General features: G+C 43.5%; 1 protein-coding gene across 3 annotated transcripts in view; it reads left to right on the forward strand.

Annotated features, from left to right (window-relative positions):
- The window catches only part of ARHGAP28 (Rho GTPase activating protein 28), a 215,134-nt gene that overhangs the window by 15,425 nt on the left and 173,642 nt on the right, over window positions 1-26,067 (forward strand). The window contains exon 1 of one of the 3 annotated variants that reach the window (XM_044293641.1): window positions 7,989-8,278. The exons of 1 other annotated variant lie outside the window; for it this stretch is intronic. In XM_044293641.1, the coding sequence (XP_044149576.1) occupies window positions 8,148-8,278 (131 nt within the window). In that variant the 5' untranslated portion in view covers window positions 7,989-8,147. Of the gene's footprint in view, window positions 1-7,988; window positions 8,279-26,067 lie in introns of those variants that run through there. One more of the 3 variants, XM_044293643.1, reaches the window with a different exon arrangement.

Here is a 26,067-nt window from a genome sequence, read left to right on the forward strand (position 1 = left end):
ATTCAGTTGCCTGAGATTCACAGATAAATGAGTGAGGGGAATAAAATGCACAAAATATTTTTTTATTCACAGTGTACGGGAGAAATTACAAGGGCGCCATATCCCCTGATATTTTATTTTTCTCCAGTCAGATGACTGTGCCCTCAGGCTAAACAAATGAATATTCAACTTTATTGGGCTTTTCATTGCATTAACAACTGTGAAAGCAATCAAAAAAGAATAATCACTGAGCTAACAAGCAGGGTGGAAAATTCTTTACCAGCAGAGATTGAAACAAAAGAGAAAGTAGTACAGGTTTTTGCCCACGTCACATCTAAACTCTGTAAGATTTGTACTTTATCCCTAAAGCCATACTGTCCTCCTTGTTGCGCTGGATTCAGACATTTTTCTACTGTATCCGTGTAGGGAGTATCAGGGCATTTAGGGATAGCCTCCCCTGCCCATAATAATTTTAGGTTACCTACCCGGACACAAGTATATTATATTTTTCACTTACTTGCGGGTAGGACCCTATCAGTAATTTAGAGATTGTATTTTTAATTAATTAGTTGATTAAAAGTTATGTTTTAATTGCGCTTTTTCAGTGATAGTGGTATTATTTTACAGCCACAATACTACTACTGCTATCTAGGTGTTATTTCTGTTATCTGGATTTACACAGACCTGAATTTTAGGCCAAAGACAAATCTGCCACAAAATTTAAACGTCTTAGGGTCCATCCGTGTGTGTTTTGCGGATCCGTGGATCCGCAAAACACGGACACCGGCAATGTGCGTTCTGTATTTTTCTGACCACAACATTGCCGGCACTATAATAGAATATGCCGAATAGGACATGTTCTATTTTTTTCGGGAGCGGAAATGCGGACCGGGAAGTGTGGATCCGCAATTCCGGATCCGAGCAGCACATCATGCGGCCCCATAGAAATGAATGGGTCCACAATTCCGTTCCGCAAAATGCGGAACAGAATTGCGGATGTGTGAATGGACCCTTAGGGTGGGTTCACTCTAGCGTTAGGGATTCCGTTATGGCTTTCTGTTATAACGGAATGCCCAGACAGAATGCAAAATGGAAGCCTTTAAAAGGCATTCCGTTTGCTTTCCGTCCTAATAGAAGTCTATGGGAAAGCATAACGTATCTGTCTGGGTCCCGTTATGCAAGACGGAAAACAAAGTCCTGTCAAAGTCCGTCTTGCATAATGGGACCCAGACGGATACGTTTTGATTCCCATAAACTTCTATTAGGACGGAATGCCTTTTAAAGGCTTCCGTTTTGCATTCAGTCATAATACAAGTCTATGGACAGAAGAACGGATCCATCCTTCCGTCTTATGGATTCTGTTATTTTCCGTTATAACCATGTTATAACGGAAAGCCATAACGGAATCTCTAACGCTAGTGTGAACCCACCCTTAGGGCTCATTCACATGAACGTGTGCTGCCTGTTGCCGTATTGCGGACCGCATTTGCGAATCCACAATACACGGGCACTGTTCCGTGTGCATTCTGCATCACGGATGCGGACCCATTAAGTTCAAGGGGTCCGCAAATCCGGAGATGCGGAACGGTGCAGAACGGAACACTACGGAAGCACTACGGAGTGCTTTCTGGGGTTCCGTTCCGTGCCTCCGCACCGCAAAAAGGTAGAACTTGCTCTATGTTTTGTGGAACAGACGGATCACTGACCCACTCAAGTGACTGGGTCTGCGATCCCCATGCAGCTGCCCCATGGACGGTGCCCGTGCATTGCGGATCGCAATTTGCGGTCCACTGCATGGGCACGGGCTTCACGCAGTCATGTGAACAAGCCCTTACATGCATTTCGATGCAGAATTGTTGCGGATTCCACCCTTTGCGCTGCACAATGTGAAATCCACAGCAAGTCTCTACATGTAAGACATAAGGATATTGTGGCAAATTTTTCTGTGGAATAAACATCACAATTGACCATCGCATCTAAAGCCTCATGCACACGAATAATGGTCTAAGTAACGGCCGTCACATGGCCATTTTAGCACCAATGAAAGTCTATGGGGCTATTCACATGGCCATTCTTTTAACGGCCAGTGGATAGCGTCCATCCAAAAATAGGACATGTCCTATTTTTGGCTGTTTTCACGGTCAGACGGACCCATTGAAATCAATGGGACCGTTTTTAACGGCCGATTGACAGGAGTGCACCCGTCTAACGGCCGTTAAAAACGGGTACACTTTAGCCAGCAGGGGTTAAAAAAAAATAAACTCACCTCATCCACTTGCTCGCGGTGCGGCAGTCTCTTCTCTCTTCATTGAGCAGGACCTGCATTATGCATGGTGACGTAACCACATGGGAGTGCCCAGTGACGTCATCGTGTACCTTCGGCAGGTCCTGTTCATTGAAGAAAGAAGAGACTGCTGCAGCGCGAGGTGAGTTTATTTTTATTTTTCTTTTGTATAATCAACAAAAAAAAAAACTGTGGTGGGCCATGATGGGGGCATTATTTAAACCATGGGTAAATTATTTAAAGGGATTCTGTCACCAGTTTTAACCCCCTCCAGATAAAAATATGGTTATGTTCAGGGAGCTTCACTGATTCCTAATGTGGTCTTATAAATGTAATCTGTAGGGTCATTTTGCCTAAAAAACGCTATTACTAACCTGTCATTCATAAAAATAAGGTGCCCAAGGGGATGTAAATGGATCAAAGCTGCCGCCCGCACCCGCCGCCGTTCGTGCCCAGCGCCGCCTTTCCTGACCTCAGCGCCGCCTCATAATCCTGTGGGACGCCTCCGGCTCTCCCTCCCCCTCCTTCTGCTCTAACATCTTGCGCGTGCGCACAGGCCTCTGCCTGATGCGCCCGTGCGGACTTCTCCGTTCGGAGGTTGAGCGAAGTGCCGGCGCATGCGCACTTTGCTCCATGAAGCCGAACGGAGAAGTCTGTACGGGCGCATCAGGCAGAGGCCTGTGCGCACGCGCGAGATGTTAGAGCAGAAGGAGGGGGGAGGGAGGGAGAGCCGGAGGCGTCACACAGGATTATGAGGCGGCGCTGAGGTCAGGAAAGGCGGCGCTGGGCACGAACGGCGGTGGGTGCGGGCGGCAGCTTGGATCCATTTACATCCCCTTGGGCACCTTATTTTTATGAATGACAGGTAAGTAATAGCGTTTTTTAGGCAAAATGCCAAAATGACCCTACAGATTACATTTATAAGACCACATTAGGAATCAGTAAAGCTCCCTGAACATAACCATATTTTTAACTGGAGGGGTTTAAAACTGGTGACAGAATCCCTTTAAGATGGGGCCCTACATTGGGGGCATTATTAAAGCTGGGGACATAAAAAAAAATATTCCTGCACTATGGGGGACATTATTTAAGATGGGGGACTACATTTGGGGTATTATTAAAGCTGGGGGCACTATAAAAAAAATGATTTATACCTTGGAAGACATTATTTTAGCTGGGGCCAAAATTGGGGGCATTATTAAAGCTGGGGGCAGTAAAAAACTAAATCCTACACTATGGGGGATATTATATTAGCTGGGGGCCTACCATCCTGTGGGTGTTCTAAGAAGGGTGGGTTTAGAAATAACTGCCAATCAAATTCATCCATTTTTCATGTCAGTTTTTAAAAGACGGCACGGTTAAATGAAAAACTGATTCAAAACGGATGCAAAACAGACATTAAAAACTGACACACGGCCAGAAAATGGATGCACACACTGATGCAAAATGGCCATGAAAAACTAAGGCCTCTTTCACACGGGCGTCAGTTTTTTTGCCCGGATAAGAGGCGGGTGTGTTGCGGGAAAATGCGCGATTTTTCCGCGCGAGTGCAAAACATCGTCATGCGTTTTGCACTCGCGTGAGAAAAATCACGCATGTTTGGTACCCAAACCCGAACTTCTTCACAGAAGTTCGTGCTTGGGATTGATGTTCTGAAGATTGTATTATTTTCCCTTATAACATGGTTATAAGGGAAAATAATAGCATTCTGAATACAGAATGCATAGTATAATAGGGCTGGAGGGGTTAAAAAAAAAAAAAAAGTTAACTCACCTTCTCCTCTTGATCGCGTAGCTGTGGTCATTTAGCCCACAGCTCATTCAAGAAGTAAAGAGACCGGGATCTACGCGATCAAGAGGAGAAGGTGAGTTAACTTTTTTTTTTTTTTTAACCCCTCCAGCCCTATTATACTATGCATTCTGTATTCAGAATGCTATTATTTTCCCTTATAACCATGTTATAAGGGAAAATAATACAATCTTCAGAACATCAATCCCAAGCCCGAACTTCTGTGAAGAAGTTCGGGTTTGGGTACCAAACATGCGTGATTTTTCTCACGCGAGTGCAAAACGCATGACAATGTTTTGCACTCGCGCGGAAAAATCGTGCATTTTCCCGCAACGCACCTGCCTCTTATCCGGGCAAAAATACTGACGCCTGTGTGAAAGAGGCCTAAAGGTTTTAATGTCCAATGTCCGCGATCAGTGTTACTGCCGGTCATAGACATCAGCCCAGGGCCCGGCGGCTATGGCACCTCCTGCGCTTGCGACATGGCACGGGTGCCATATTTAAAACAGCTCCTTCCACTGTACATGCACGGTGCTGGGACAGAAGGGGTTACAGATGGTTTCACAGAGTTGTATTTGTAAAAATTGACATTTGTAGCAGCTTTTTTGTGGGTGTTTTTGGTGTAAAGTTCTGCAGCAAAAAAGAAAAATGCTTTGGTAAGGTGATTTGTCAATGGAATAAGCTTTTGGTCTGTAAATTGTCCTGTTTACTGTATTCTTTAGTCCAATACTACCATTCTACTGCACGGAACATGGAAAAGGGTTGCCTTAATGGTGCAAGCCATTTAACGGGGTTTTCTAAAACATACTTATTAATTAGCTATCTTTAGGTAATCAATATCAGAACAAGGGTCTGTCTTCTAAGGGTAGGTCATCGAAAAGTCCTGGAAAACCCATAAAACACAAACTACATCCTTAGGCCCCCTGCACACAAACACACATGTGCACCTGTGCGGCAGCCGCAGCGGATAATGGACCCATTCACTTTAATGGGTCCGCGACCCGGCCTTTCCACAAAAAGATAGGACATGTTCTATCTTTTTGAGGAACGGAAGTACGGGACGAAACCCCACAGAAGCACTCCGTAGTGCTTCCGTAGGGTTCCGTTCCGCTCCATTCCACATCTCCGGATTTGTGGACCCATTAAAGTGAATGGCTCCGCATCCGTGATGCGGAATGCCCACGGAACGGCACCCGTGTATTGCAAATGCAGTCCGCAATACGGCAACGGGAAGCACACGTTCGTGTGCAGGGGGCCTTAAAGGGAGTCTTTCACCAAGCACAATACCTTGTAAGCCTAGCTCTGATTGTAAGAAGAGCGATGGAGCGGGGTGCAGCCGTAGCAGAATGCGGCTTGACTTAGGGGGAAGTGGTAGGCTAGGAAGGGGTTTAAGTATTTTAAATGGATGCAGGATAGGGATTGGTCAATGGGAGGGTGGGACAGTAGAGGTTTAGTGGGCAGTATTTAAACAAGTGAGGGGCGGGGTTAGTCACTTGCCAGGCAGCAGGATTTCAAGTTCCCTCCCATCCACCCTTAATTGTTCTGTTTAATGTGGGGATTTGTCATAGCGGGGGCAGGTAAAAAGGGGATCCTGGGAGGCAAAAACCTATTTGGAATAGTTGCATGAATCTTTGGGGCGTGCATCTTAGGAGTTTTGGTGAGTTGAAGGCTGGGGGCTCCTGTTAGGGCTTGAAGGCCTGCAGGGGCATAATGTTGATGTTTGGTGCCCTTGGGCCGGTGAGTGCGGCCAAGGGTAAGGTTAAATTACAACTAGAGGGTTAAAATGGTTGGGTTGCCTTCCAGGATACCTCATCATTAGGGGGTTATGAAGGTGGAATGTTTTGGCATGATTCAGTTTCATGCAAGTTGCGTAAAGAAATGTTTATTATGGATAATATGTTAATAAATTGGTCGCTACAGCCTATTTACACCAAAATATACTCTCTGTGTGCTTATTAACAGGAAAATGAAAGGGGTGGTGGTAAAGGTGGTCGGACTAATCTTCCATCCTAGTAAGTCATGATACCATTCACTTAGCAATCTGTTGCCTCATTCAGGCGTATGCGAATGAGCGATTATGTGCACAGAGGGAGTGCCCAAACCATTCTGTGCACCCTTTCTACTCCTGCTTCCCCCCTCCAGCCCCTCCCTCTCCTTCTTTGTTGGGATAGCATTACATTGAGCTGAGCTAGCCCTACAAGATAAATGGGTAATTCACTATGCCAAAAAACGGACTTTAAAATGTCACAAACCCGAGATAGCGGATGAGTACGGCTATCTCCGGAACTTCCAGAGAAATAAATGGAGCGTCCGCGCACATGTGAGACCTGCCATTCCAGTAATTTTAGGGGAGCAGCAAGGAGCCTGCAGGAGGTATGGGGTCCTCATTTTCATGATCAGTGGGTGGGGGATAACTTGTACTTACTGGAATTCCCCTTTAACTAATAAAGGCCGCATTGTATAGGTGGTCAGAATTCATAATAGCCATATTAAAGTGCGGTCTTCATTAGTTAAATAGCAGGAAGCTACGGCCTAATTGGTTGTGCGATTCTTGACCACAGCTGGCTGCAACCCAAGCGGATCAGGACTGTGCCGTATGGTCGGTAGGGTTCCGTTCTGTGCTTCTGTTCCGCACCATTCCGCATCTCCGGATTTGCGGACCCATTGAAGTGAATCCGTGATGTGGAATGCACACGGAACGGTGCCCGTGTATTGCAGATAAGCAAATGCGGTCCGCAATATGGCAACGGGACACTTACGGTCGTGTGCAGGAGGCCTTACAATATTTTTTTTCTTAAGTATTAAAACACAAGGAAAACGGAAAAAACTACAAAAAAATGTGTTATCACTGTACTGATCTGCAGAATGCAGTTAACGTGTCACTTTTTATCGCATGTGAAAAGCCACAAGAATAAAACCCATAAAATAGTGTCGGAATTGCATTATTTTTTTTCAATTCCACCCTATTTAAAAAAAAAAATCAGCCTCCCACTACATCGTATGCCATCGAAAATGGTCCCATTAGAAAGTGCAACTTGTTCCATGCAAAACAACTATATGAGGAGTAAAAAATGAAAAGGTAAAAAAAAAAGAAAAATGCCTGCGTTACTAAGGAATCTGCGACAAGTCCCCAACGTCCCATGTGAAGAGGGAACCCAGTAGGATGCCCATCTTATGCCCATTACTACTGACATAGAGGTTAAATCTTTTTCTGTCAGAAGTCCTGCTGTCTGTCAGAAGTCCTGTTGTCTGTCAGAAGTCCTGTTGTCTGTCAGAAGTCCTGTTGTCTGTCAGAAGTCCTGTTGTGTCAGAAGTCCTGTTGTCTGTCAGAAGTCCTGTTTTCTGTCAGAAGTCCTGTTGTCTGTCAGAAGTCCTGTTGTCTGTCAGAAGTCCTGCTTTCTGTCAGAAGTCCTGTTGTGTCAGAAGTCCTGTTGTCTGTCAGAAGTCCTCTTTTCTGTCAGAAGTCCTGTTGTCTGTCAGAAGTCCTGTTGTCTGTCAGAAGTCCTGCTTTCTGTCAGAAGTCCTGTTGTCTGTCAGAAGTCCTGTTGTCAGTCAGAAGTCCTGTTTTCTGTCAGAAGTCCTGTTGTCTGTCAGAAATCCTGTTTTCTGTCAGAAGTCCTGTTTTCTGTCAGAAGTCCTGTTGTCTGTCAGAAGTCCTCTTTTCTGTCAGAAGTCCTGTTGTCTGTCAGAAGTCCTGTTGTCTGTCAGAAGTCCTGTTGTCGGTCAGAAGTCCTGTTGTCTGTCAGCAGTCCTGTTTTCTGTGCTTTTCCTCAGATAATGTCGGTGTAGTATTTGGTGTCAGGAAGGAGCCCACTTCGAGGTGTGAATGAGACGTGTAGTGCATTGTGGTGACCAGTGGGTGACAGCACCATGATGGTGAGGGCCACAGCACAATGGAGAGCACAAAGAGCTGCTCCCGCACACAGCACTTCCCAGGAGTGGGGGCGGTGTTTTTGAACGAGTCCTCGTCCTGTCCTGCTCTCACCCCAGTCTCCGGCTCCCTCATGACAAAGGCGGGCAGCGGGCACCCAGGGCTGCGGGGGAGGGCTGCCATGTGTCTGTGACAGGGACCCCACGACATGTATCTGCCCTTATAATGGAGGTGAAGGACTCGGCCAGTGTGGTCCTCACAGGATACCATTCTTACACTGCATCCAAAACACCGAGAGCGGAGGAGAGCCCAGTGCCCGGGGCAATGCTAGCCAGCCGGTCCCCCCTCACCATCAGGTAATCTCCACCAACGCACGGGTCTAATGGCATTGATGCAATCAGATCGTACGATAATTGTGGTGACATTTTCTTCTGTAATGTAACTTAGGCATGTAGTCATCCCTGACTGGAAAGTTTTCTGCCGCTGTCACTGTGGTGTGTACAGGAGTTACACGGGTCGGGGCTCTGCTACAGTCAGCTCTGCAGTCAGCGGGGGCTATGCAGTCACCACTGGTTTCTAGGTCAATTGGAAGGTGATTGTTATTAAACATTATGGATATTATTTATTAAGATGCTCAAAACAATCTTTAAATCTATCTTTATTGTACTTATATATATAGCGCTGACATATTCTGTAGTGCTGTACAGACATCACCATCAATTGCTGTTCTTAGTGAGGCTACTTTAGAGTGTGGGAGGACACAGGAGAACACAAACTCCATGAAGTATGGTAGTCCTTGGCCAGATTAGAACCTGGGACCAGGGCTGCAAATCACTGAGTGCTATCCCCTACCTACCTACTAACTAACTAACTAACTATCTATCTATCTATCTATCTATCTATCTATCTATCTACCTACTATCTACCTACCCTAGCTATCTATTATATATCTTTCTACCAAGGTCATGTGATGGGACTGAACTCCTGCTGGCTATATGTGGGTGATTATACTACTTTTGAATGGACTTATGTGGAGAGCTGCAACTTTTTTCTCTCTTTGTAACTACCCATGACCCTGGCTCACAGTTCTGGTTGCTGGCAGCCTGTCTATGATCTGGTTGAAGTATTGCTTTTCTCCATTTTTCTATCCTATCTATCTATCTATCTATCTATCTATCTACCTATCTATCTATCTATCTATCTATCTATCTATCTATCTATCTATCTATCTATCTATCTACCTAATTATCTATCTATCTATCTATCTATCTATCTATCTATCTATCTATCTATCTATCTTTTATCCATCTAGGTGTCTATCCATGCCTGATAAATTCAACACAATTGTCTATCTAAGGCAACATTCACACAACGTTATGTGTTTTGCAGATCCGCAGAACAGAGATACCAGCCATGTGAATGTAGCCGGCCCTATGATAGAAATGCCTATTCTTGTCTGCGGACAAGAATAGGACATGCTCTATCTTTTTTTGCGGTGCCACGGATCGGATCTACGGATGCGGACAGCACACAATGAACACATTTAAATGAATGGGTCCACACCCGTTCTGCAAAATTGCGGAAGGGATGCGGAGTCAAAAATACGGTCGTGTGAATGCACCCTAAGGCTTTGTTCACATCATCAGTTATTTCTGGATCCCTGACTTCCCATTGTCTATAACGGGCTCTGTTGGGCTTCCATCCTGGTGTCTGACGTTGTAGAGAAGGCTTTTTTGATGGAATCCGTGACGCAGGCTCCACCACATTACCCACACCACACAGGACATAGCTTGGTCCAGACAGACCATTACCATAGTTTAAAACAGGAAGCATCAGTGAGTGACTGAGGAGCACAGAGCTCACAGGGTAGGAGCCAGGACGCGTGTGCACATACGTGTGTGTAGTACGCGCAGAATTAGATTTGTTTCGGAAAAATGAAAACTTGCAGCACAGAAAGCGGGGCATATGGAGGCTTTGATGAATAACATGTTTCAGAGGGCTCTGACATTAGTAAAATAAGAAAAGATGACTCTTGAGGAGTAACCACCAAACTGTCTCCAATTTCTAATCTTAACACACAACAGCTGCCCTGAAGTCATGGCTGGAACTTGCCATATGTGCTGTCAGGGATCAGCATCCACACAGGGTTTATTAGCTCAGCATGTGGCCATGAGGAATGCCAACCATACAAAGGGAACGACTCCATATTTCATCAAATGTTCTTAAAATTACACTGAAGGAAACCTAAGGCTTTGATCCGCTGGCTCCAGATGAAGTTTTCTTTTCCCGACCTTGAAATCAAATCCGAAGGAGTAAATGTGATAAGGAAGACAAAATAAGGATGATTGTAAAAGACTAGGTACATACAAGTCTAATAAATCACTGATACCGTGTAGTGGAAACATCTGTATGGAGCTTTAGATCTTGAGAAGGCAGAATTTTTAGATATTATTCACTGGTTAACTTGAAGGGTCTCTTCGTGCAAAATTAAAAGGATTTTCCAAAATCCAAGGTCATGCTTGGAAATTTCTCAAATCATTTATACTAACAGTTCAGCGCCGTTTCTGAGATCATGTGATCCATCACATGACCCCCCATCTCTAAGTATACCATAGAGATGGACTCTGACTATGGAAGAGTCATAATTCCAGCATCATACTTTAGTGCTAATAGCAGTTGCTTACTGTATACTGGTACTGTCAGGATGCACGATCCTTTCTTCTCCTCTTCCCATTGAAATAAACATGCATGCTCAGCCGACTGCACATGCTTATGATGGAGCTGACAGAAACTGTCATCAGAAGAAGCATTTGGTTTATTATATGTTATTATTAGAGATGAGCGAAGTATTCAAAAATTCGATTTGGCTGCTTTTCTTTTCTTAATAAGGAGTGGGTTCAATGACAGGGAACGGCGATTGCGCTGCTCCCCATCATTGTACCCCTCAGATGACATAGACCTAGCAACCGCCGCAGACAATTGTCTCCACTGGCTTCCAAGTCCACGTTCTATGAGACATGGACCAAAGTAGTTTGTACTGAAGTTTCTCTGCATAGTCCCCTCTGTTCATGCGGAAAATGGAGAAGTGAATCGTATCATTGACGTCTATGGGTCTGTGTGCTGCTTCGGACTGGCCTACCAGAGAACCGGAGGATCTTCTGGTGGGCCCAGACTCCGATACCATAGTGGGCCCGAAACGTCCAAGACAAAAAAACTTCTAGAGTTGCCTTTGGACCCAGTAACTCATCACTTTGGATCAAAATCTATTAGACTTTATTAATGATGTAGATATTATGGCCCTCAAAATTTTCTCTTGTGGGCCCAAGGAACCCCACTTAGACCATGTGTCTCTGTGCAGTCTGTTGCCCATATGTATGGGACACAGACAAAAAATGCAACCATCTGAATCAAGAGATTTTACAGCAAATTTTTACAGGATTCAACTTCTGCTCTGTGAGAACATACTCTAAGATGAGCTGGAAGTTTAATAGATAGCTTGTAGTTTGCATAGCACTTTGACACCTGTCAAATGTCAGAACGAATCTCCTAAAGTCCTCTACATTCTTCTCATTTTTACATTATAGTCTAAGGCCAGGTTTAGGACAATACATTCTCAGCATTTTTGTATTTTTTTTTTTTTTTTTACATGAGCATCTAAATGTTCCATAAAGGTAAACTTATCATACCTTATTGTCACTGTTTTGTTGCTCTTTTACTTTGGAGCATTTAGAACTCAATGTCAACTCGGCAGTAGAGTTTTCTTTTTTCCAATGCAACCTTGTGACTTGTTTTTTCTTAGAAACATGCCCAACAATGTTTCCTAGAAATGTGTCTTTTAGAAAGGCTTTACTAGCAAATGTTTTTGGTTCAACACCATAATGCAAAGACTAAACATAGTTCTGCCTCCACTGTTCTTTACATATGAGCTGATTCCAAATAGTCTATGGTAACTGAGATTGACATGTGGGTCAGTATTTTGTCAGTAATTATATTGCAAGCTGAGACCCTGCTGGCCAAGTAATAACTGTTATTGAGTTCCGGCATGTTGTATCCAACTGTGCTGTACCAGCTAATGGCTCAGTTAGAATTCCATATTGTATTCTGTGTTATATGTGATTCACTATGCTTAGTCTACTTTGCTGCCATCTAGTGGTTATCGTTATATGGGTATTTTGTAAGTTATCTATGGTTGTTATTTCCATATGCCTTTAATCTTGTAACTCCTCATCTCCTGTGATCTCACACCCTGTGTCCTTCAGTCTTATCCTGTTTGTCAGACATGCATCAGTAGTTTTCAAACTCCGTGTAATGTCACAAGGTTATGTGACATTCAATGCCTCAGTTTCAAAATAACCAGGCGCCTCAGCCTAAACACCATTATTAGGGATTATTTATTCTTATTTTTGTATTATATTACTAAGGCTACTTTCACACTAGCGTTTCTATTTTCCGGTATTGAGATCCGTCATAGGGGCTCGATACTGGAGAAAAACACTTCCATTTTGTTCCCATTTATTGTCATTGGGGAAAAAATGTAACTGAACAGAATGCACCAAAAAGCGTTGCGTTCCCATACCGGAAGAGCAAACCGCAGCAAGCAACTGTTTTCTTTCCGTCTTGGGATGCGGAGCAAGATGGATCTGTCATGACCCACAATGCAAGTTTGACACAATCTGACACAATAGAAAATGGAGTTTATGACGTATCTGTCTTGGCTATGTTAAAGATAATACAACTGGATCTGTTCATAACGGATGTAGATGGTTGTATTATCAGTAACTGAAGCGTTTTTGCTGAGCCCCGGCGGATTCAGGAAAAATGCTAGTGTGAAATTAGCCTAATCTTTATTACCACAGTGTAAGGGATGCAAATATTACCCTTCTAGCACAACCTGTGTCTCCTTTAAAGCCATATGACTTTAGCATGTCACATGACCATGTGACGTCAGAATGTCCTTACTGTGCATGGAGTCTAGACACTACCAACATGCATCAAAGAGCAGGACAGAGGATTTTCCTTTGACCTCTCATTTCTCAAGGTGCATTCAGTAAATTACCTAAAGGCATATCCATTGCATCTTCCTCACTGGAATTCCACGTGCAACTTGCGTCGAAAGGGGAATGATTATAGCAAGTTCACTATCTTCCATTGCTTCTACAAAAGATTGCCACTTACACTCATCAGAGACCTCTCTCACGTACATCCATGGCAGAATGCCAACTGCGACACAACAAAAGGGAAATGTAGATAAATATATTATAAAGGAAGATACAAGAGCTGAAGACAAGTTGCAAGAAGTTGATTTAAAGTGGAAGCTAGTTATTAAGATGTTTCCAAGTATTCAGGGAGTGGGAACGCATAGTGCACGCGATGGAGGGTGTATGATTTCTCGATTCAATCCATTAAATTGAGCCTGGACTAAGGCTAGTTTCAGACTAGCGCTCTCTGCATTCTAGCGTTTGTAAGTCTCCATCCGGCCCCCGTTAACTATAATGGGGACCCATGGAGATCTGTCCGCAAGCCGGAAAATATGCGTAGCATCGCCCAGAAAAAAACCGCTTTGCGCCCCTGTGATAAATCTGGAGCAGGTCTACACAGCCGGTCTAAGCTTACATCAGCTTTAGGATTAATATTATTAGAATTATAATATATAAGTATACTAGAATTTTTTTCTAAATAAATTATCTATACCAGGCATGCTTAACCTGCGGCCCTCCAACTGTTGCAAAACTACAACTCCCATCATTCCCAGGCAGCCTACAGCTATCAGCCTACAGAAGGACATGGTGGGAGTTGTAGTTTTACAACAGCTGGAGGGCCGTAGGTTGAGCACCCCTGATCTATACTATAGGGGGAATGCATATATGGGGCATTTACTAATTGATATTTGCCAGTTTTCTTTTCCCCACTGACGCAAAGGTCTAAAAATTGGGGTGGGTCTGTTTTAGGCGTAGAAAATGTTCTAAATCTACACTAGCAAGGAAGCTGGCGTAGTTTTAGACCGGCAGTGGCTGCACTGAAGTTATGTAGAGACTGGCGCCTCTACATAATTTTGGCAGATCCACCACCAGTGCAGGGGTTATTAAGACCGGCGTCTAAAACGCTAGTCTTAATAAATGACCCCCAAAGTTTGTACAACATTTTTCTGGCGTAAAAAAGTCACAAATTGCTGATTTGTACCAAACTGTGCGTTTTTTTTTTTTTTTGCCATTTTACATCAACGTTGCTAGTTTTGAAAAAGGATGGGACGTAGGTGTGGTGTTTTTTTTTCACAAGTTCACTCCAGTAAAGTTCTGACATAGGAAAACCGGAGAAGCAATTCTAGAAAAAAGGGTTTAAAAATATTTAATATTTATCAAACAGTATATGACTTTTGATAAATTTGGCATACCTTTTACCTATGCACACTTAAAGCAAAACTGACTTTGAAAAGTCCCAACATAATACATCCCCCCCTTTGTTTTTATAGTTTATATTTTTCTTCTTGACCGGCAAATCATTCAGATTCTTCAGATTTATTTGGTCTAATAGGCTTCAGCTTTACACATTTTCAAAAGGATCCCAACAAATCTTGTCAGATCCCATCAGGTTTTGCGTTTTCTTATGGCCAAGAATAGCACCACAGATTGCTTATGTGTCATATCTCTTCTCATTTCTTAACTACTTAAAGCCAAAGGTCAGTGGCAGCTGTGCTTTAAGACGTTAAGGCTAATAAATGACACTGCAAGACATCTTGGCTTAAATTCAGTGTCAAATATAGGCAGTGGCATTTGGATAGAGGTGTAGCAATTATATATCAGGACTGGTATATAGGGGTTTTGCCACCATTAAATGCTATTTTAATATAATTCAGCATGAAAATTTGTTGTTTGTAATTTACTTTCTTTTACAATAATGCTCCAGTTCTCAGATATTCTCTTTATTTCATTATTATGGTGCCTCCTGCTGTTCACTCTGTATACAAATGTGCACGACCATCTGCTGAGGTGGTTGTCCATGCTCTGTTGCATCCTTCAACTGCCACCAGTCTTATCTACTGTTAGAAGTTATGACAGTTACAGGAGAGAGCTGTAGCAGAAAGGACACGCCACTGAGCTGTGACAGAGGGAGAACTACAGCAGAAAGGACACTCCCCCTGAGCTGTAATAGGCAGAGAGCTGTAGCCGAAAGGACGGCCCCCTGAGCTGGGACAGTGGGAGAACTACAGCAGAAAGGACACTCCCCCTGAGCTGTAATAGGCAGAGAGCTGTAGCCAAAAGGACACCCCCCTGAGCTGTGACAGAGGGAGAACTACAGCAGAAAGGACACACACCCTGAGCTGTAATAGGCTTAGAGCTGTAGCCGAAAGGACACCCCCCTGACCTGTGACAGATGGAGAACTACAGCAGAAAGGACACACACCCTGAGTTGTGCAAGTGATAGAACTGCAACAGAAAGGACATTCACACTTAGCTGTGACAGGGAAAGAGCTGCAGCAGAAAGGACATGTCCCCTGAGCTGTGACAGCCAGTGGCATCTACCACATCATAGACTCTACATAGAGATGCAGCTGAGCTAAACTTGATGGTTAACTCGTTAAGTAAAAAATGGCACAAAAAGGTTAACTAACTCTTTTAATGTAGTTCAATGGCTTTTGTCATAAGACGGCACAAGATAACACTGTGACGTGTTATCAGAGTAATCAGTCCGTTTTAGCTCTGCTACATCTGTAATTTCAAGAGGACATTTATTAAAACCCTCACAACATGGTTATATTCCTAGCATAGTAAGTAATGGGACTTTATACTTACAGGAAATGTACTGTATGTCAGAATGAGTTCATATCAATTCTGCCCCAGTGAAATGGAGGCCACATCATTACCGGCCTTTAGCTCTGCAGATACAAACTATTTTGTTATCTTGGGAACGGTAAAAAAATTTTTGTCATCCTGGAGAATGAAGCCGCACAACCTCTATAAGGGTATCCCATTGCGGGGATCATAAGGTCTGGATAGGAAAATAATTATACTGGTCAGTAATAAGATATAATTTATTTATACCACGTGATTATTGCTATAGTACTTGGGCAGATTATTGTTAAAATTAATACATGTGAACTCCACATTAACCCCTCCGACCACCACCACCATTACTTGGGGAGAAGGCTTCAAGCTGCACACATCCTGGCATAGAATGAAGGAAGTGGGGGTCCATTCACTCTATGAGAGTTATGGTAACAGCCAAGTAGCCGGAAACCTCTCCCAAGGTAGGATTGGCCCACCAAAGCACCAGAGGATCTTCTGGTAGGTCCAGGCTCTAATAACCTATTAAATCCTAAAGGTTCAGAAGAAAAAAAAACTAATTTGGAGCTGCCTTTGGAGGCAATCACTTGCCAACATGGGTCTATTTCTTTGATTAAAACCTTTAAGACTCTATTGATGATATAGAGTTTTGGCCCCAAGAATAAATAGGTTTCTCTGGTAGGCCCAAGGAACCCCAGTCCAACACTGACTTCTACTTTCATTCTCAGCCATAGGCCACTTTACCAGGCAGGATGGGGGTTTAGGGACCTCTGTTCTGGAGACTGGTGAGGGTGAAGATGAATATGATAGATATATGGGTTCCTGTGCATAAGCTATAAATGTCTAAGATCAGGCTTATTCTACAGGTTTCTCCTGATTGGTGAGGTCCTCAAGGTGGTGTCACACTGTCCTTGTCATATACTTTTAACATATACAGTAGGAAAGCATATTTGTAAGCATTTATCTATCCAACAGAAACCAAACGAGTGTTCTTTTAGCCTCCACTGGGCTGGTCGATGCCAGTATCCCCTTTTTTGCAGGATAATATAGCATAGTCATCTTTAACATGGAAGCTCATGGACAAAGGACACTGTATAATGCAGTAGCATTCAGCTGAGGCATCCATTAGATGTATACATTGGGAAGTCCTCTTGACATGACCTGACGTACACTACAGATGGTGTGAATGGGACCTTGCTGACCATATATTAACAATGTACCATAGAGATCCCTCACCAGAACCTCTTTAATATGGGTTCATATACTGTTTCTCTAGATACTTCTTCTCCCTTATGTATTTCTTTTTATTGAAATCACACACAACAGATCGGAACAATCTGGTAATGGCCCATATGATGGCTGGGGAAAAAAATTCCACGACATTGCCCTGCAGGGGCATAGCGCTTTGGTACAGCAGACACAGAAAGCCATAAAATATGACGTCCCCGCAGATGCCCGGCTCTATCATTAGAAGACACTTGCACTAAAGAGAGAATTGAGTTTTACACTCTCATTAAGAATGAATGCTGCAGGAAAAATCTATAGTAAACCAGTTGACAAGAAGAGACCTTGATGATTCACAAAGCTGATGACTGAAAATAGTCCGCATTTACCACAGAAGCTTTGACGTGTCCAAGATGAATACCCTCCATCACAGAATGAATCACAGGGTTTGTGTAGATTGGCCTCTTATGTCGTTTCATCAGTAATTGTCAGCACTATAAGAGCAGAGCAGTGAAATGGAAATCACCATCACCCTCTAGCTACGTCAGACAACCAACATGATGAAGCTGGATTCCTATATTGTAGATCTGCTGGTGGGACAGTAGGAAATCTGCAGGAAAATGATCATATTTGAGATTTCCATAATCTATAGGATTATTCCAAATTGTTAATAATACACCTATAGATGTTAGGCTCTCTCTCTTTATCCAGAGTTTACTGATATTTAAGGGAAGGTGCACATTATCCCCAGCTCCTCAAGCTTTATTTATCTAGAATCTGAGATGTTACAGAGAAGTATGTAGTGAGGTTCTTCTGGGAGTGAGAACAAGACTTTCCCAGACCCAGCCTACGTGCATTGTAAATGTTTCCAAAAGAAGTGACAAGTGTGGTTGGAGCCAGTGATGTCTCATTGTTTTCTTTGATCTCCCACACCCCAAACCTCAAGCAAATAAGGGGATGAATGGCTGTAAAGAACTTTATCAAAAGATGAATTTTCCATTAGGAGTTTCAGACAATAGTTACACAGTAGTTAGCCTTGATGCACTGAATCGGTACCTTGATTGCAATATTGTAACTCAAGTGCTATGTAGGTATGTGTATTTGAGTATAAAGTGTGTGCTGTGTGTTGTCTATGTTAGAGGCAGTTTCCTCTACAGATCATCTGTGTGCGTCAGGGGTCATGGTGGCAAGTAATTACAACTGCGAGATTCAGTTGATTTTTCTTTTTAAAGACCGGGAAAGAAAATGATTTAGAAAGGCTGGGAATTGGATACAATTTTTTTTTTTTTAAAGCATAATTTACATTATACACATTATGACTCTTCCTGGTCCCCCACTGGTCCTTGCCTCTTAACATGTAGAAAATGGTCATACAGTCAGTCACAAATTTTTACAGTGGTCTGTTAGGGCGTAGCTAACGGCTCATGGGCCCTGGTGCAAGAGTTCACCTTGGGCCACCCTTCTCTCAGTGCTTTGTGTGTCTTCTTATGCGGCACAAGGGTCTTAGTTGTGTAGAGCCCACATTTTTTGATAGGCCACATAACTCATTTAGGCTACTTTCACACTAGCGTTCGTCGGTCCGCTCGTGAGCTCCGTTTGAAGGGGCTCACGAGCGGACCCGAACGCAGCCGTCCAGCCCTGATGCAGTCTGAATGGAGCGGATCCGCTCAGACTGCATCAGTCTGGCGGCGTTCAGCCTCCGCTCCGCTCGCCTCTGCACGGACAGGCGGACAGCTGAACGCTGCTTGCAGCGTTCGGGTGTCCGCCTGGCCGTGCGGAGGCGTGCGGATCCGTCCAGACTTACAATGTAAGTCAATGGGGACGGATCCGTTTGAAGATGCCACAATATGGCTCAATCTTCAGGCGGATCCATCCCCCATTGACTTTACATTGAAAGTCTGGACGGATCCGTACGAGGCTATTTTCACACTTAGCTGTTATATGCTAAAATAATGCAGACGGATCCGTTCTGAATGGAGCCTCCGTCTGCATTATTATGATCGGATCCGTTCAGAACGGATCCGATCGAACGCTAGTGTTAAAGTAGCCTTACTTGGAATCACCACCATGCAGGTGATGTTACCCTATGGTGTTGGGACTCTACATGTCTTTTACCTACTTGTTTTTTGTTGTACATAGGTGTATATAATCTGTGGGGCCCAAGTACCACTGACAGACTTTTAAGCCTTTTTGGCTGTATACATGTACTGTATGTATTTTTTGGTTACTAGATGGTGCTACTTTCAACTGTCTACAATGGGTTATGGTAGCCTCCTCTTCCCCCTGCCCTTCTCTTCTTCCCCAGTTATCCTTGCTGTAGTGCCTATTATATCATCCTTTTATAATTGAGGGACATACCAGGGACTGTTAGAGGCAGGTTGCAAGTTGGAGATCTCTATTTTTAAGTAGGGCACTCTGTATAGGGACAGTGTTAGTAAGGAGCATTAGACTTTTTTACTTGGCAATTTTAAACCATGTATTATTGAAAGTTACCGTATGTTTTACCTGCACATTATCTTGAGGACTGGTGGTCTTTCTCTCTCTGTTTGTGTTTTATGGCCCCGACTATAGCTGAATCTATTGGCTATTATTATGTATGGCTTGTAACAAGGTTAATTCATATATTTACTCCGCTAGACTATAAAGTTGATTTTCAATTGGCAAGGTGGGGCACACATAGAACTCAAGAAGGGTTCCATTTCCCATACTTAATGGAAAACTGGCAGCTGATATGTGGCCTCTGAGGTTAAAGGGTTGTTCTGGATTTACATATTAGTGACCTATCCTCAGGATAGGTCATCAGTATGAGTTTGGTGGAGGTCCAACTGTCAGCACCCAGCTCCATGAGTGCTTAGGCCTCTTCCTAGGACATACTATTATGTTCTTTGCGTGGCCTAGTTGCAGCCCAGCCCCATTCAAGTGAAAGGGCCTGAGCTGCAATACCAAGCACAGCTGCTATACTATGTATAGAGCTGAGCTTGGTAAGCTGTGATGAGGCTGCGCCGCTCACGCGAGCTGATTGGAGGGGATACCAGGAGTTTGACCCCCACGATCTCATATTAAGGACCTTTCCTAAAAATAGGTTGTCAATATGTAAATCCCAGAGAACCCCTTCAAGGGCAGTTACTAAAACCTCAGAGTACTTTCATTTCTGATTGATATGCCATAAACGTGTTTTGTTACTATAATAGGGTTGTCCCGATTCCAGATATTAAAGGGGTTATCCCATCTTAGACAATGGTGGCATATCGCTAGGACATGCCCCCATTGGCTGATAGGTGCGGGTCCCACCTCTGGGACCCGCACCTACAAGGAGAACAGAGCCGGGGAGAGTTGTGGCTGGAGGACCCCGCCACCAGGCGCAGCTCCCCGCCTCTCCCATTGAAGTGAATGAGAGTGCACCGCGCATGTGCGGCCACCGCTCCCATTCATTTCTGTGGGGCCGACAGCTCGGCTATTTTCGGCGGCTCCATAGAAATGAATGGAGGGCGGCTGCGCATGCGCAGTGCGCCCTCCTCAACTTTCTCCGCTCCGTTCTCCTTGTAGGTGCAGGTCCCAGAGGTGGACCTGCACCTATCAGACAATGGGCGCATATCCTAGCGATATGCCCCCATTGTCTAAGATGGGATAACCCTTTTAATGACCTATCTTCAGAATAAGTCATCAATATCAGATAGTTAGGGGCAACCCCACCAAATAGCTGCCCTCAGCAGCTCACCAGAAAAAACTCAGTAGACGAAGCTGGAAGCAGAAAGCTCTGACCACTGTTTAGTGCCCGTTCCAACTTAGGCTACTTTCACACTAGCGTTCGGGCGGATCCGTTCTGAACGGATCCGCCCATAATAATGCAGACGGAGGCTCCGTTCAGAACGGATCCGTCTGCATTATATTAGCTAAAAAAAGCTAAGTGTGAAAATAGCCTGGGACGGATCCGTCCAGACTTTCAATGTAAAGTCAATGGGGGACGGATCCGCTTGAAGATTGAGCCACATTGTGGCATCTTCAAACGGATCCGTCCCCATTGACTTACATTGTAAGTCTGGACGGATCCGCACGCCTCCGCACGGCCAGGCGGACACCCGAACGCTGCAAGCAGCGTTCAGCCGTCCGCCTGTCCGTGCGGAGGCGAGCGGAGCGGAGGCTGAACGCCGCCAGACTGATGCAGTCTGAGCGGATCCGCCTCCATTCAGACTGCATCAGGGCTGGACGGCTGCGTTCGGGTCCGCTCGTGAGCTCCTTCAAACGGAGCTCACGAACGGAAACCCGAACGCTAGTGTGAAAGCAGCCTTACTGTAGCTCCTACTGAAGTGAATGCCACAGCTCCTGAGAACACCTTATCAGTGGGGGTGTCAATTGGTTGACCATGACTGATCTGATATGAATGACCTATCCTGAGGATAGATCTTCAGTATCTAGAACCTGGACAACCCCTTATGATGTAGTAAAGAATGATATGGTAAATATTATTTCCCGTCAGCTATACACTTATTAAACAAAGTTATCAGCAAGTGAGAAGTAAATTAACATTCCATTACCCTGTAATTATATCCTAATCAGGTGATTATATAGTTCAATGTCCAGGATTGCTCCTAGTGAGACTCTTAATTACCCAGATTATTTATGAGGTCCTATACTTTATCAGCTAGGTACTACAATAAATCTGCTGATCTGTTGTCCTCACTCAAACTTCAAAGAAAAATGAGTCTCTGGACAGTATGTTGGGTCCATGTCTGATCTGCTCTCATTTTTTGATCACACGTGGACACATTTATTTCTATGGGGAGCAAATAATGCACACGGATGACATCCATGTGCTGCCCACATCTGTTCCGCAAAATTTAGAACATCACCTATTCTTGTCCATTTTGCAGACAAGAATTGGCACTTCTATTATGAAAATGCAGCATGCACACGGCTGGTAACCAAAATTTGTGCAGATCCGCGGTTTGTGGACCACAAAATACATACAGTAGTATACATGTAGGCATGTAGCCCTACTAATCATATAGATGGTGTAATCTTACGTTGTCTAGACTGGCACCAACATTTTCACAGTTGCTCTGGGATGATAAATTTCATGCAGGGCTAGATAATATCGTCTAACTACCAAGTATTGGTTGACTTAGTTTAAGAAAGCATTTTACACCAGAATTGCAGTGTTGCATATTAGACCATGTCCCCTCTCCCATGAAGCCATCTCTCTATTCCATTACTATTGACCTATCCGCAGTAGCGTTAAGTGAAGCGAATAATACTGTATGGAGATCCATCTTCGTACAGTATTAGAATGTATGGGCTCCAATGAGCCAAAGTAAGTTATTCACAAAGTTGTGCATAACTTCGTTAAATAACTTCAGTAACCACTTTAAAACCACTTTAAAACTTGAAACTGAACTCGGCTTCGGTCCGAGGTACTAGTCGGAACTGAAGCCGAGTTTGGTTTCAAGTTTTAAAGTGGTTTTTCACTTTAAAGATCAACTACCGAAGTTATTTAACGAAGTCATGGGCAACTTCGTGAATAACTTACTTTGGCTCATCGGAGACCATACATTCTAATTCTGACGAATCTTCGTACAGTATTATTCCAAAGTTTGGAACAAAGCGACTTTGGATGAAGCATCCGAAGCTTGCTTCTCTCAACACTAATCCTCAGGATAGGTCATTGATATCAGAGTGTCGGGGGTATGACACCCAGGACCCCTGCTAATCCTAGGCCATGTGACGTCACTGTACATCAATGACATGGCCTAGTCGCAGCTAAGCCTCATTCAAGTCAATAGGGCTGAGCTGCAGTACCAATCACAGATATTTTTTTAAACAAAACTCATACATGCAACTCTCTTTCTATTGAGCTTAGTGGTTGCTGGAAAGGTGTTTTTCTGGCTTTCACACTACAAAAAGTGCCCAAGCCTTAATGGAGATGGCAAATTGGAAAAATATACAGAGATAGTCTTTTAGTTAATTGGCCACCCCCATAGACACAAGTGTATACAAAATATTCCTGCACTGTCCTCCATTCACCATCCATGTTTGTCAGTTTTGTGTTTGTCACTTGTATATTCATCTCTTTTGCTTGGACTAGAGCACATGGGCATAGCAATGAGTGGTAGCATTGCCTAAATTACACCTGGCATTCATCTCGGGACCTAACCATTCTTTATAATACAGAGCCATGAAATGTATTAATAGAAAATATTGAGAGGAATTTCTTAATAAGTGATCTCCAGGTCTGATCTCTAGGGCAGTGTGCGAAGGATTCATACAAGGTCAAGTAGAACCTGGCATTGTTTTCTAGCATCTAGCTAGAAATGATTCAGCAATCTTGGGAATTTGCAACTCTGTGTAAAATGTCAATAAATGTAAATGAAAACAGAATGCAATGATTTATAAATATCCCAGACCCATTTTTTATTCACAGTAGATCATAAAACACATATCTGATGTTAAAGTGAGACATTTTACCATTTCATGGAAAACATCAACTTGATAACAGCAACGCATCTCAAAAAAGTTGGGACAGGGACATCAAAAGGCTGGAAAAGTAAGTGGTACTAAATGAAAATAGCTGAAGGAGCAATTTGCCGCTAAGTCACGTGACTGGGTTAAAAAAGAGCATGGTAGAGAAGCGGAGTCTCTCAGAAGCTGGGCAGAGGTTGGCCAATCTTCAAAAAACTGTGTCTGAAAAATTATGGAACAATTTCTGAAAAATGCTACTCAATGGAAAATTTGAGACGACTTTGAATATTCCACAATCTACAGTACATAATATCATCAAAAGATCCAGAGAACCTGGAGAAATCCATGTGCGTTAGGGACCAGGCCGACGTTCAGTATTGGATGCTTGTGATCTATGGATCCTCAGGCGGCACTGTATTAAAGGGAATCTGTCATCAGGTATCTCCCTCTCAAACAGTTTTCGTAGACACTTAGCTGTAGTTCACACTGCGTTTCTTTGTTGGTCTGAGGCTCCGTTCCCAAGTTATGATACTTTTTTCTTATTATGCAAATTAGACCTTTGGTGCAATGAGGACTTCACCATTGCTCTTGTTTCACCCAAGCTCCATTCCTTTCTGTGGTCAGCCCCTCCCTCACTGCTTTTTTTTTTTTTTAAACAATCTTTATTTGATTTTCATATATAATGAGGATCAGAATAGTGAAAAGGATAACATTACATAAAATGAGTGGCAACATTGCCAACAATATGAAAAATAGGATTAAGGCGGCTCAACTGGTCAGTAGAATGGCTGAGGTGCTGAACTGCTGGTTTTGACTCACCCAGTCAAAAGGAGAAGATTTAGGATAAGAAGGTAGCAGGCACACTCATAGATGGGATGTTTAGTTACAAACATGAGCCATTGTAGAACAATTACAGAGGTGCCAAGTACAGCAAATAAGGCATGTGGGAGAATATAAATCAGTAATAGGGTAACATGGCATATATGACATCAAACCACTGGCAGCAGTGAAGGCGAGGAATAGAATGGGTTACTGTGGGGTGGATGGAGAGGATGGTCCCGGTAAGTGTGCTGATGTAGTATCTATCCCTGCTGACCAAGGGGACCACATTTGAGTAAATGTATCATGTGTTAGTATCCTTCAGTATATATGTTCATAACATTACATGCAGGCACCACTGATAAACAGTCTAAACAGTGATCTTCTGCCCAAAAGCCATGATTCTGTATGAGGACAAGGGATCACCATAGCAATCAGGCTGTCAGGAAGGAACACTTCATTCCCGACAATCGGCCGCTCAGTTGGCCCATCTGAATCCACCTTTAGTTTTATTGTCACCATCTACTTGCACGTTACATACATACCAACAAACTGATCTTTGATGAAGTCTCATAAACTAAAACTTTGGGAGCTACGCCAGTAAGGATCCAGTATTGGATGTGATAGCAGGCATCCCCTGCACAGCCTCATCTCTCTGGTGCTACATGGAGCATTTCTTGTTGGTGGTTAGTCTAGTTTCACACTACCACCTCCATAGATTACAACACCACACAAATAATACCAGAACAAAAAATCCATAATCTTTATTGAAACATTAAAATATCACAAACAATGATTTAAAACAGGGAGGAACCCATACCCACACCGAATCAAAGAGCTGAACTGTGGCAACATAAGTGACCGTATAGGGCAATCATTGCAAAGGAAAACCAAGTCCAATTACCCAAAAGGGGATAAACATTAGGATGAGATGTGTACATAAACGTGTATATAATATACTGACCACAATAGCTCCTGGAGCCCCAATGCCATTTCACAGTCGTTTCTACCTGTAGGAGCAGCATTAGAAATCAGCCCGCACTGCGGGACGCTACTTGACACCTGCCAACCTCATTCACTATAATGGGGAGAGGAGGAGATCTGCCTGCAAACTGACAAACATGCTGGGAATCGGCTGGACTAAAATTGCTATGCGCAGTGATTTTCCTCCGGCCGATTTTCTGCATATTTGCCGTGTTTTGGCCAGATCTCCGCCGATGCCCATTATAGTGAGCGGGGCCTTACGGTGATGCGGTAGCTTCTGGCAAGGCGGAGTGCAGAGAGATCCAGCAGGCTGTTCCCTGCCAGACCTAAAAAATGCTAGTGTAAAACTAGCCTTAGTCCGAAAACATTATGTCTCAATCATGCTAATGTCTGTAAAGTGCTGCGAAATTTAGTAGCGCTATATAAGTGCATAAAATAAATAAATCAAGCTTCTTTTAGGATAAGACTACTGAAGAAAGGTAAATCAGTATAGCTCTAAATCTTTTCTGAACTTTCTAGGTTACAGTCGTGTTATTATTTTTTCCCAGCACTCGTGCACACATGGCATTGCTGCTGGGAATTTTGTAGCGGTTGAGCGTGTAGTCATCTGTGTTTTCATAGAAGCCGGAGGTGGGGTCTCCCATTTCTCTCCTGATCTCCGGGATACAGACACATGCAGGGATGATGGAAAATGTCAGGGTATTCTTTGATCCTTTCATTCCCTGTATAATTGGCCAGCTGCCTTGTCTATCAGAACAGGGTCGGCTATGTTTGATTAAATGAAAGTTGGAGTTACCTACAAAAATGCACATGTTTAGAAAAGAGGCCTCTGCCCTTCTTAATGGAATCCCAGCAATTTACAAGGTAAAATATAGTATGCT

Source organism: Bufo gargarizans, chromosome 5 (assembly GCF_014858855.1).
Source record: "Bufo gargarizans isolate SCDJY-AF-19 chromosome 5, ASM1485885v1, whole genome shotgun sequence".
Classification (NCBI taxonomy): domain Eukaryota; kingdom Metazoa; phylum Chordata; class Amphibia; order Anura; family Bufonidae; genus Bufo; species Bufo gargarizans.